The 12,660-nt window shown below is 36.1% G+C and overlaps 1 protein-coding gene across 23 annotated transcripts in view; it reads right to left on the bottom strand.

Moving 5' to 3' along the window:
- The window catches only part of MYO9A (myosin IXA), a 308,527-nt gene that overhangs the window by 220,283 nt on the left and 75,584 nt on the right, over positions 1 to 12,660 (bottom strand). For all 23 annotated transcript variants that reach the window (XM_056800401.1, XM_056800408.1, XM_056800432.1 and 20 more), the window contains exon 2: positions 2,591 to 3,504. In XM_056800401.1, the coding sequence (XP_056656379.1) occupies positions 2,591 to 3,433 (843 nt within the window). In that variant the 5' untranslated portion in view covers positions 3,434 to 3,504. The remainder of the gene's footprint in view (positions 1 to 2,590; positions 3,505 to 12,660) is intronic.

The following is a 12,660-nucleotide window of genomic DNA, read 5'->3' as shown; positions in this document are numbered from 1 at the left end:
TCTTGTGAACCAGTCAAATTTATTTTCCTTTTAAATCCTCATATATAGAAATCTTCATCTTTTATCTCTAGTCTTTGAAATAGTTGTCCTTCATTCCTGGAATTAACTGCTTCCTCTTCTTTTTGTCTTTCTTCCTTCAAAACATGGTTCAAACACAACTTCTCTATATGAAGCTTGAGCCCTTATCTTCTATCTTAGAATTGAAACTGGGCATTGGTTCCAAGGCAAAAGAGTCACAAAGGCTAGAAAGCTGGGGTTAAGTGACTTGTCCAGGGTCACACAGCCAGAAAGGATGACTATCTGAACCCAGTATCTCCCATCACAGGCCTCTCGCCCCCTCCCCCCCTCCCCCTCTCCTCTCTCTCCCCTCTCCCTCTCCCTCCCTCTCCCTGTCCCTCCCTCCCCCTCCCCCCCCCCCCCTCTCTCTCTCTCTCTCTCTCTCTAGTGGCTTCTGTAGGTATGAACTAAAGCTCCATCTTCTACAACAAGCTTTTTCCAACTACTCTTAATTCTAGGGCTATCCTTCTTTGAATTATTTCCTATCTTTTATATGACTTTACTGTAGATATTTGTACTTTTTGATGGCACCCTGAGGTTTCCCCTAGTATCTCTCTAGTCACAGTCAGGCTTGTTTTCATTGTCATCTTCATTTCCCTTAGGTACTCTGTCTGTCCATTGTCCTTGCCCATAACCTGATCTAGCCCTTTTTCCTTAATCAATTTCTCAAACACAACCTTAATCGTGCTTTCCAGGTTGTTATAAATAGCCACTGTCTTTTCTGCCTTAAGGGGAATCACAAATCTAAAGATCTTCTTCACTTGAGTTAGAGTCTGAAGGACAGCCATAAAGAGCACATACACTTGAGCCAGGACCTGCTAGAGTATAGGGTCTGTTTGGAATAGTAACTGCAGAATAGACATTGTAATGTTGCCTATATAATCAATAGAGTCCACGATCATGTGGGTCATTCTGCTGTACAGTATGTTATAGACCCAGAAACAAGCAATGACAGCAATCACCACAACTCCACAAATAACTTGTTTAAAACTTTGTTTTTTCCTATTCTACTCTGCCTTTCTAAGGATTGTGGGGTTCAGTCAATCTCTGAGGTGCCAATTGTATTAGAAATGGATACCGGTGCTTGTCTAGTTGTAATGACTGTGATACTCTGGCTGTAACTAGAAAGATACTAAGGGAAACACCAGGGTGAGTAGTTGTAATAGAGATAGAGAGATACTACTAGAGGGGGTATTCTGGGGTTGCCTATTGATCACTACTGATGGCTAATAGATCAATATTTTTCCAATCCTCCTCCTCCCTCACTACCTCCCTTCACCACTCTCTTCTGAAGCCTTTAGCTTCACCCCTCCCCCATCCTTCTCTGAGTGGACTATGAGGTTTATGAGGGAAAATTCTTTTCTCTTCCTTTTTCAAGTAAGGGGGTTTATTGGGAATGACAGGACAAGAATGGAAATAGAGGTGAGAGGGATGGGGTTATCCCTAGTCCATAACGAGGATTAGGAGGATTTTGGGAAATGTCAGTCATATCACAGCTGTGACACAAAAGTCTGTCAGGGAGATGGGAAGACAACTATTTAATCTTCTCTCTTCTTCTGTTCAAACTCAAGTCTCAGATATACAATTAGTTCTTCAAATTTAGCTACCAGCGTCTCTCAGCTTAGGACAGAAGCTAAGTAAGGAACAGTCAGAAGCCTCTCCGCCTAGCCCCAAGAGAAAGTCTCCCCTTTCCTCCTCTCTCCAAAACCCAGAGAGAGTGAGTTCAGTTCCACTGTGGGGTTAACTTCCAACTGCCTCTTCCTGGGAACATTCCACCTGGAATGTCACTTTTTGATTGGCAGATGAAGTCCCTCACTTTCTGTCTTGCATGCATGTAAATTCTCTCTTCCTTCATGCCTCTTCCACAGAGGCCCCTCATCTTGGAGCAGGCCTCGTGGCTGGAAGCCGAGTTAGATTTAATCTTCTGAGAAGGCCCCTTGGCTGAGGCCTCTGAACTCCCCTTTGCTTAGGCCAGGCCGGAGAAAATCTTACACCCTTTCCCTCTTCTCCTTCTTAATTTCTTCCTTCTATTTAATTAAACCACCATAAAATCCCAAACTGATTTGAGTATTTCATTGGGATCCAATTTAAATCTCTGGTAACCACAAATATAATACATTCAGTCTCAACCAATAAATTTCACCCTTAACAGCTTCGGGCTTGCTTTTTAAAATAATCCCAGTGCTTAGGAGGAGAAATACCAGGATTACAGAGGTACAAACCAAACATCCAAGATATCCACTTTTGCACTATACCCACCCTCTTCACATGATGCATGTATCCTTTTGACCCATAAATTCAACCCTTCTTCTCTCCTACTGGGACATGATTTTAATTTTCTTTCTCAAGCATATTCCAGTGCCTAGATATCTCCTTTGAAAAAAATTTCAACTGCCAAAGCATTACCATCTGTATCCAGCTTTACTACTATTGCTCTATTGATGCCCTATATTCCTATTTTAATAGGAAGTATATATAACCATTTATTGAGTGAAATTCAAAAACAGTATAATACTTCTACGACTCATCTTACCTCAAGTACTGGTCCAGCTCCAAGAATTATCTGTTCCACTCCACTGGCAAATCCCTTTTGGCTAAGAGCTGTAAGATGGTGAATGAGAAAGTTTGTGCTCTGTGTTTTCCCAGAACCACTTTCCCCTGATATAACAATGCATTGGTTCTTTCTGCGCTGAAGCATAGCATGATAGGCTACATCTGCCACAGCATAAATGTGGGGTTCAAGCTTTCCCAGTTGATGGTTATCATACATTTTGACATATTTAGGATTGTAAATAGGGAGAAACTTAAATGGATTAATAACTATCAGGATGCTACCAACATAGGTATAAATTTTTTCTTGTTTAAAGCGGTTTCGGAGGTTTTCTAGAAGTGTTTTCTCATTTAAGTCCGGTAAACTACATAAATCATCATAATCCTTCTGCTGTGGCTGAGGAAGGAAACCTCGTTCCATCATCCTCCGACGCTCTTCTGTAACACGGAGCCATGATTGAAGACTGCCATAATGGATTGAGCCATCAAGATTTTTTTCTCTCAGAAGAAATCGATAATCCTCCCCACTCAATTTGTTTTCTAAGGCCATCCGTGGCCACATCATCATTCGCTGAACCGGACAGTCTGTTGGGTTGAGTATCCATTCTTCCCCACCAAATTCTTTCACTTCGGCTAGAACATAACATTTTGTTTTGTCAAGTTGGAGTCTATTAATAAGAGCATCTATCACCTCAGCAGCAGTTGAGTTTTTTCTGGCTGGGACTGCACAGTAGATGGTCCCTTCTGCAATTGTCCCAGGATAAATATGTAATGTGTGTTCATTGTCCTCAAAGCGTCGTCTTCCTCCAACATCACTCACATTCATATTGGATTTTGTCCCATCAGCATTGATATTTTATGTTTTGAACTGCCCCAAATAGATTCATTGCCTCAAAACTGGAAGAAAAAAAAAAACACAAAAACAATGTATTAGATATACTCTAAAAAACTGTATTAATACTTTTTTGATAGAGAAAAGGAGGTCAATCTTATAAACCATCCTTTTCATTGATTCCTTTTCATAGAATCTTAAACTTGGTATTATCTAATCCAAATGGTTCAATTTATACGTGAAAAAACCTTAAACAAAGAGATGAACAGACTTATCCAAGTTGATAAAGCCAATTGGTATAGGGCTAAGACTCAAATATAGGCCTCCAAAGGCCCCCCTCCCATATTTTTCCTATCATGATATAAATACATTCAACAGTTTTTATTGAGTATACATGTTCCAAGCATTCTGAGACATATAGAGAATATTATTTGATTGCTATTGTCTAAGAGAATTTACAATGTATGCAGAGGCAAAAGGCTGGAGACAGAAGCTGACAATTGAAATGAAGATTCCATTGGAATATTACCAGGAAAAGTTGGTTGCCAAGCCATTCTGAATCAGGGCTTAAAGGCATGTGGACTAAGCTTTTGGTTTGTGGCTTATGGTGGTGATGGGGGCTGGCTGGCTGGCTGAGGTGAAGAAAAGAAAACTAATTGTATTTCTGGGACTGACCTGAGCTGATTGGAAGAAGAAAGAAGACAGACAGTTGTCCTCATTTCTCTCTGATTGACTCTGTTCACAGTTGTGACAGAATTTGCCATTTTCTCCCAATATCCTGTTAACCACGGCTCCCTGCAGATAATGGGGAAACCTACCCCTCTTACTTTATCCTCCATCCTTGTCCTGTCTTCCCCAATAAAACCCTTACTTGAGTTAAAGAAAAGAGTATTTTGTCTAAAGCATCATAGTTCACCCTGAGTGTCTTAGAAGAAGGTTGAAGGGAAAGGGGGAGGGGAAGCTGAAAGACTTCTGAAGTGGGAGGAAAGGGGAGGAGGGTAGGCAAAACTTGATCCATTAGTTATCCAGAATCAATCAATATACACCCTCAGAATTACTATCTATTACACTATGCTCATATATAAAAATAATTCCAAGTCAAGTCAGGAAGAAGAAACAAAATATGAGCATGGGATCCAAATGCATTCTACTTAGTAATCTCTTTAAATTTCTATTTAAATTAATCTTTTTTCAATGTTAATCACTAAGTCCAAACTCATGAAATTTTACTTTAACGACAGAAGACAGCAGAATAACTCTAATTCTCAAATTCTTGGGGACTTCACATACTAAATTTTGCTTTAAGATTTATCAACTGTCTCTAAGGCATCTAACATTAGAAAAATAACAACTTTATTCACATTAAAGGCAGTCTCTGGGTCTGATACACTGTGGTACAACTGTATGTAATGGACTTCTCTATTAGCAACAATGCAATGATCCAGAACAATATGGAGGGATTTATGAAAAAGAACACTATCCACATCCAAAGGAAGAACTGTGGGAGCAGAAACACATTAGAAAAACAATTGCTTGATCACATGGGTCGATGGGGATATAATTGGGAATGTAGACTCTAAATGATCACCCTAGGGCAAACATCAACAATATGGAAATAGGTTTTGATCAAGGACATGTAAAACCCAGTGGAATTGTGTGTTGGTTATGGGAGGAGGTGGGGGAAGGGTAGGGAAAGAACATGACTTGTAACCAAGGAAAAATATTCTAAATTGACTAATTAAATAAAATTTAAAAAAAAAAGAAGACAAATCTGTGAACCTTAGACTCAATCTACATAAGACAAAAATTTGTCAATTACTTATTTTCTTTACAAAGCTGCTTCATGAAAAATGCAACTTAAAATAACTAGGGTTCCACTTCATACAAAACAGACTCAATGTTGGAGGGGCCATAGAAAACAATGTAATACACTATTGGTTAGAGATGTCAATTGGTCCAGCCATTCTGGAAAAAAAACAAAACTGGAGTTATATTTTAAAACTAAAGAGAAAGGAATAAGTCTTTATATAGCACCTTCTAGTTACTACACTGCTAAATGCTTTACCACTATCTCATAACCATTGTGTCTCCTAGCTAGTGAAGAGTCAAGTGTGCCAGTAATAATACTATAAGGCATTTACTGTCAACATAATAAAAAATAGAGAAAAATATGAAAATATTCATGCTGCAATTTTTAAATAAAAAAGAACTCTAAAAAAAGCAAGTGTCTATCAATTGGGGAGAGGCTGATAAATACTGTGGTATTTTACTGTTATAAAATGTTACTGTCAGAAAATCAAATCAATAAAATAGCAATGAGTAAAATTAAATCAAAGCAAAACCAGAAAAAAATAAAGAGAATAAGAACATATCATACGTAGCTATATACTAACAAAACTGAGATCACAAAAGAAACAGAGGAATACCTTCAAAAATGTAAAATACCCAAATTACCAGGACCAGGTAGAGATAAAATAAATCTAATAAATAAATAAGTAATCCAATCTCAAAAAAAAAATTAAATCTAGCACTAAAGGAACTACAAAAGGGAAAAAAACAAAACCTTAGGCCTATTAAGATCACAGGAGAATGTTATCAAACTTTTAAATAGTTGATGCCCTGGTTTCTCAAATTATTCTCAAAAACTGTGAAAGAACTCTGCCAGAATTCTTTTTTTGAGAAAAATATAGTACTAATAACTAAACTTAGTCAAGATAAAATCATAATAGAAAACTCTAAGTGAATACCACTAATGAATATTGACTCCCAATTTTTTAAACAAAACCCTATCAGATTACAGCAATTTATCTTGGAAATAATTCATTATGATTAAGTAGGATTTATTCCAGCAATACAAGTGGCTTGACATTAGAAAAATAATCACTAACTAATCATATTAAAACCCCAACACATCCCAAATCACAAGATCATTTCAATGGAAACAGGAAAGGCTGTTGACAAAGTAGAAAGCTTTTATTGTAAAAAAAATCCTACATCTACTGACCTTTTTTAAATCATCATAAAAAGGATTTAACTATAAGCAAGGAATATAACCAACAGGGATACACTAGAGTTTTGATAAATAACGAAATTTATCTGGAAAAACAAAAGATCAAGAATATCAAGGGAAATTATAAAAAGTATGGACAAAGGAACTTTTAGAACTCCGATTATATCATAAAGCAGTAGTCATCAAAACCATCTATTACTGGTTTAAAAATGAATAGAAAGGTCAAAGGAATAGATTAGATAATGGAGAACAAAAAAACAAGGAAATTCAGTAATCCAGTTTTTGATAAAGTGGAAAACATAAGTTACCTGGGGGAAAACTCCCTCTTTGATTTAAAAACAAATAAAACAAACAACAACAACAACAATTAAAAAAACAACGGCTGTGGAAACCAGAAACCAATCAAATTAGTCTTCAATTAACATCTTATACCATATTCCACAAAACATTCTAAATGGACATTGGCTTAATGTTAAAGATCAAACTATTTTTTTTCTTCAAACTTTTTTTTTAATTTATGTATTTTGTACATTATGTACTTATCACATTTATGGGTAAGAGATACAGTCTTAACCAAACAAGTGTATCAGCAATTACAAAAGACATAATAGATTACTTTGGTTACTTGAAACTAAAAAGATTACCCATAAATAACATTAATACATCTAGGATTTTAAAAGGAGTCAAATGAGGGGAAATCTTTACATCAAATTTCTCTGATAAGAGTTCGGCATTTTATGACATATTCCAAAATATTTATAGCAGCATTTTGGGGGATACCCAAGATTAGGAAACAAAGTAGATATCCATGATATGAGAAGTGGCTATACAAACTGCGTTACATGAATGTAATAAATTACTACTGTGCTATAAGAAATGGTGTGTGTGATGAGTACTCTATGTACTAATTCAGGATGAAATATGCAGTCAAGAAAATATACAGAGGAACTACACTAATGTAAATGGAAAGAACATCACAAAAATCAAAAGCAACCGTAATAAAATTATAAAAATCAAAAGGGCCTCAACATAAGAGATACAAGAAGACTTCCCTAACCTACCCCTTGGTAGAGGTGGGAGGCCCACAATATTAAAAATTATATATGCTTTAGGAATTTCTCAATAGATCAGTTTTAAGAAAGAGAAAATATCAATTAAAATTCTTTATAAAAAAGGATTTTTATTTGCATATTTGCAATAAATCAAGTAACAGATAGATATAAGATCCATTCAAAATAACTACAGAATATACAAAACACCTGCTATACTACCTATTCATTCAAAACTTACATGAATACAAAAAAAAAAAAACTTCTGCAAAAATAAGAGTGGAGACAAGTCAAAATACTAAGTAGAAGGGAAAAAAGCAGCTCAGTTCCCTAGACATATACTCTGACAAGTCTCAAAATAAACAACGAGGAAAACTAGAATCATCTTTCAAGCATGAGATTACAAATTTTCACCTATGGACAAGTGAACAGAGGTGGAATGGAGTCTCAAAAGGAGACCCCCAGGGGCAGAAGAAAGCACAGTACTGTCCCATCTGAACTCTGCAGCAGGACAACAGATAAGACAAATTAGAATCATACCACTAGAGTCCTGACAGAAGTAAGCATTCCTTCAAATGGACACCAAGTCCCAATACAGGATACATATATTGGGACAGAAGAATGAACTTTGTTCTGTTTTATTTTCTAAATTAGTCAATAAGCTTTGTGATAAGTGGTAGGGATACAAAGAAAGTGGAAAAAATAGTCCCTGCTCACAAGCAAGAAACAAAGTAAATTGAATATTCTCAGAGAGAAGACGCTTGCACTAAGGTGAAATGAAGGGTTTTTTGTAGAAGGTAAGCTTTTATTTGAGATGTTAAGAAAGCCAAGAAGATAGGAGGAAATGAGAAGAGAGTTGCAGGCACAGGAGATATCTAGGTAAAAAACTCAAGAATTAAGAGATAGAGGATCATGAGCTAGGAAGAGAAAAGGAGGCCAGTGTCACTGGCCTACAGAAGACATGGAGGGAAACAAGAAGTAAAAAAATTGGAAAGGTAGCAAGGGAGCCAAATTTCTTTAAAAGTAAAACAGAAAAGTGCATATTTTATCCCTAGTGAAATATCAATATTAATTTGGAGGGATTTAGGATGGAAAATACATAGGGATTGACATATAAATAATTTGATTTTCTTTTTCAGAGAGGGAGAGGGTAGGAATGAGGGAAAGGGAGATCTGACAGTTTAACCCCTATTTTAAGCCACTATCTAATAATCCTATCTTAGCTACAATAAACTCCTAAGGGCCAGTCCAACAAAAAGTTCAGAGATCTTACAGATAGTCTTTTGGCAAGTAGAGGCTGAAGTCCAGATGAGGAGAGCTCCCAATATTGTCTCTTAGTCCTCCAAAGGGTATTAAAAACCTATCTACTTCTGCTTCAGAGGGCTGCTTGTAAGATGATCCAAAGATGTCCACAGGAGCTCAGATATGCCTCCCTTTCAGCTACTGACTCCCAACTGAAGTAAACTGTCTCCCCAACCGTTTGTAACTTTCCCCCTGCCAGCTCTGAAGATTCTCTGCCTGTCAATCAAGCTTATACACTAAGCATTACATTGCAACAGTCTCCCCTTTGCACAAAACCTAAATTATGTTGAAAACACTATTTTGGCATTTGAGCACCACCTAAATTAATTACAGATTACCTAAACTAAGATATCAACAAACAACCTACACTAAACTATCATTATCTAATATTAACGTATTCTAGGGATTTTAATCAAGGAAAGGGAAAAAAGAAATTAAAGAATAAACAAGTACAAATTTCAAACATATGCAAAAGCACAAGATAATAACATCAAAACCAAAAGATAAACACAACTTCTATGCAAATATTAAAGTCATAAATACTACTTTTATCAACTGAAACAGAAAATTCTACTACTGTTGTAATGCATTAACATCAAACTTAGAGAAAATTTTTTGAAAATTACAACGCAAGATTGCATGTTTTAGAAATTTTTAGAAATTAAACCAAAACATTAAACTCACTTATGCAAACTACATGTAACAATAGTCAAAATCATACAAAAGTGATCTATTTACATATATATATAGTAAATACAATATATACATGTATGCTATACATATACACTCCATATTTACACATACGATTCATGTTAAATATATGTATATACATACACCATGAAACAATTAATTTACTATCCTATTATAGACACTATTTACATATATTTACAATTTTGCTGATATGTTATTTGTATTATGTAATATATGTTATGTAATGCAAGTCAGTATCTAATCTTATCTTATTTATCTTATCTAACTAAATCCCTATTTTCAAAATTCTTCTGTCTAACCAAATTTCTATACTAAGTACCTAAGTAGCTAAGTTTTATTAGTAATTAGCTAATTATAACATTGTTAGTATCCTAATTATACATTGTTTCACTCATTCAAATAGTGATTCAATATAACCTAACCATATTTATAATTTGTTTATGTTTTGTTATGTTGTTACTTTTGCTATGTCATGTTGTTTTGCTCCTGTAATATCAGTGTTACTGTTATGTTAGTGTTATGTTACTGTTGTATGTAATATACTTACCATTACTTCAGATCTTTTCTTATCATCTTATCTTGATTGAATAATTCTTCTCCAACTCCATGGTAGTAAATATATTTATGTTTGTTTGTAAATATGTTATGTTGTTTTGTGTTATAATACATTATCCCAAATTTTAATTCATTGGCCCATTAATCCTTTGATCTTCTTCATTGCAAATTTTCCAGCCTTTAAACTTATAAGTTTTCAGTCATTAATTTTCTGAATTCTCCTCTTGATCTGCATTGTCCCTCTATCCTCTTCCACTGGAATGGTCCTCTCCTTACTGATCTTTTTGACTGCAGATTCAATTTGCCTAATGATTCTCAGCTTACACAATTTATTCTTCAAGTTCTTCTTTGTTGATTTGTGCATTTTCATTATTTATACCATATGCTAATTTTATATGCGAACAATGATACCATGAATCTCTACTAAAAATCTTTACTGAAGATTGAGAAACTAACACAATGGTGTAAGGACCTAACCAACTCTCTTGTGTTGCTAATGTTTTAGAAAAAATTTTCACATATACCATTATCTCCTGGTTTGAAATTATGGAGAGAATAATCCAATGGTCCAGCTTGAATACTCCCATATCATGTAATTCTTTAAGTCATTGTTGTAAAGCACTTAAGTAGGAAGCAAGTTGACAATCTCCTCCGAAGTGTAATATATAGACTGTCTTACAAGTCCAAAGAGCATTTCATAAGATGATGCATGTAAATCTGTTCTTGGTTTCATACATAGGTAAAACAAAGCTATGGGAAGAATATCTGGCCAATTGAGGCGAGTTTCATCTTCCCCACCATAGTATTGAGTTACCTATTTACATGTTCCAATTGACCTGAACTTTGTGGGTGATAAAGAACATGAAATTTGGGAGTTATTCCTAGATTGTCATAGACTCTTTTCAGGATATCTTGGGTGAAATGAGATCCCTTATCAGAGTCTATGTTAAGTGGTACTCCAAATCTAGGTATAATGTCCTTAATCAACACTTTTACCACAAAACTAGCTGTATTTGTATTTGATGAAAATGCTTCAGGCCACTTAGTTAATCTGACTACTATTACCAGACAAAACTTGTATCTTCCAGCCTTTGGCATGCTGATGTAATCAATCTGCAGATTCTCAAATGGACAATATGCTAAAGTTCTACCACCTAAACCTTTCTGTCTGAATGCCCCTAGATTGAATCTTTGGCAAACAGAACAGCTTGTACAGATCTTATTAGCTAAAATTCTTATTCCAGGAACTACTGTAAATCTTGAAATCTCTCAGACTTGTGAATGTTAAAAATTTCCCCATCGGGGAATTCTTAATTGGAACAAATTCCCTACTGAGAAACATTCCCCATTTTGATGTGAACTCGCCAGGATCAGAAATGGGAGGACCTCTACTCCACCTGTACTTAAGACTGCTTTAGGGGAAGAAAACTCCTTGCTATGGGAGGACCCCTACTCTACCCATACTTAAGACTGCTTTAGGAGAGAAAACTCCTAGCTAAACAATGAAAGTACATGGACCCATGCTTATAATAAGGCAAGGAGTTCTTTGAGCCAGGCCTGTTTTTAGAATTGATATAAAGGGATGCTAGGTACCTAAAAGGGTCGGGCAAGTTTTCTCTTGTTCAGACATACTGAGGAGATTGGTCGGCACAGCAGCATTTTTTCTGATTCAGACTTACTGAGGAGACTGGCCGACTTAGCAGGAATTTAGATGGGCAGTCCTTTGGAAAGCATCTACAGTGATTGGTAGATGTAGGGACTTAGGGGAGGTGACATGGGAGAAAAACCCCTATATAAGAAAAAGCAGAATCTCTTGAGGGAGATCCTTTTGGAGGAATTCCTTTTGGAGGATCTCTGATGAGGACCACTTGGGAAGAATCTCTTGAGAGAGGCTCTAGAGAAGGGAAGCTCTTGGAGGACAATCTCTAAGGAGATCTCACTGGAGCTCCTCTGAGGGGACTCTGTCCCTCTGGAGGCTCTGGAGAGAGGCCCTTTGGAACAGTCTCTGGCTGGAAGTCTCTCTGGTGAAGTCAGCTGAGATGGAGCTGGCCTGGTGTCACTAGAATCCTTGTTTAGGCAGACCTTGTGGTGAGTGTTAAAAAACGGACTGACTGATTCTCTCTCTTAAGACTCAGGTCTAGGCCATATTGGCTTGAGGCCCTTCATAATTATTCCTTTCCTACTCTTACTCTAATTCCTCATTATATTATTAATTAAAAATCTCTATAAAATCCAGTTGACTTGGGTATTTGAATAATTGGGAATATTTCCCTGGCGACCACCTTATATTTGACTTAAAACCAAGAAACTGTAGTGAAACATATTTTCTGCGGTCAAATTTACTCACCCTCTCTTATATCTATCACAATTTATATCTTCCACCATTTTAACTCACTACAGTTTATGGGCTTCACTATTTTAAATCTCATACTACCCATTGCCTCTTTAAGGAGTCAATTACAGCTTGAGTACCAAAATAACCTTTTGTGTGGATGGCTTGACACAAATAGGTATACAAGTCTTTTGGTAACAGCAGTTTTCCAGTGTCTGCAACTCATATTCCATGTTCTTTCCTTGCTCCAAACTTCTCCCAC

The sequence above is a fragment of the Monodelphis domestica genome, chromosome 1, assembly GCF_027887165.1.
Source record: "Monodelphis domestica isolate mMonDom1 chromosome 1, mMonDom1.pri, whole genome shotgun sequence".
NCBI lineage: Eukaryota > Metazoa > Chordata > Mammalia > Didelphimorphia > Didelphidae > Monodelphis > Monodelphis domestica.
The sequence above is the reverse complement of the archived record's forward strand: the minus strand, read 5'-3'. Positions and strand labels throughout refer to the sequence as shown.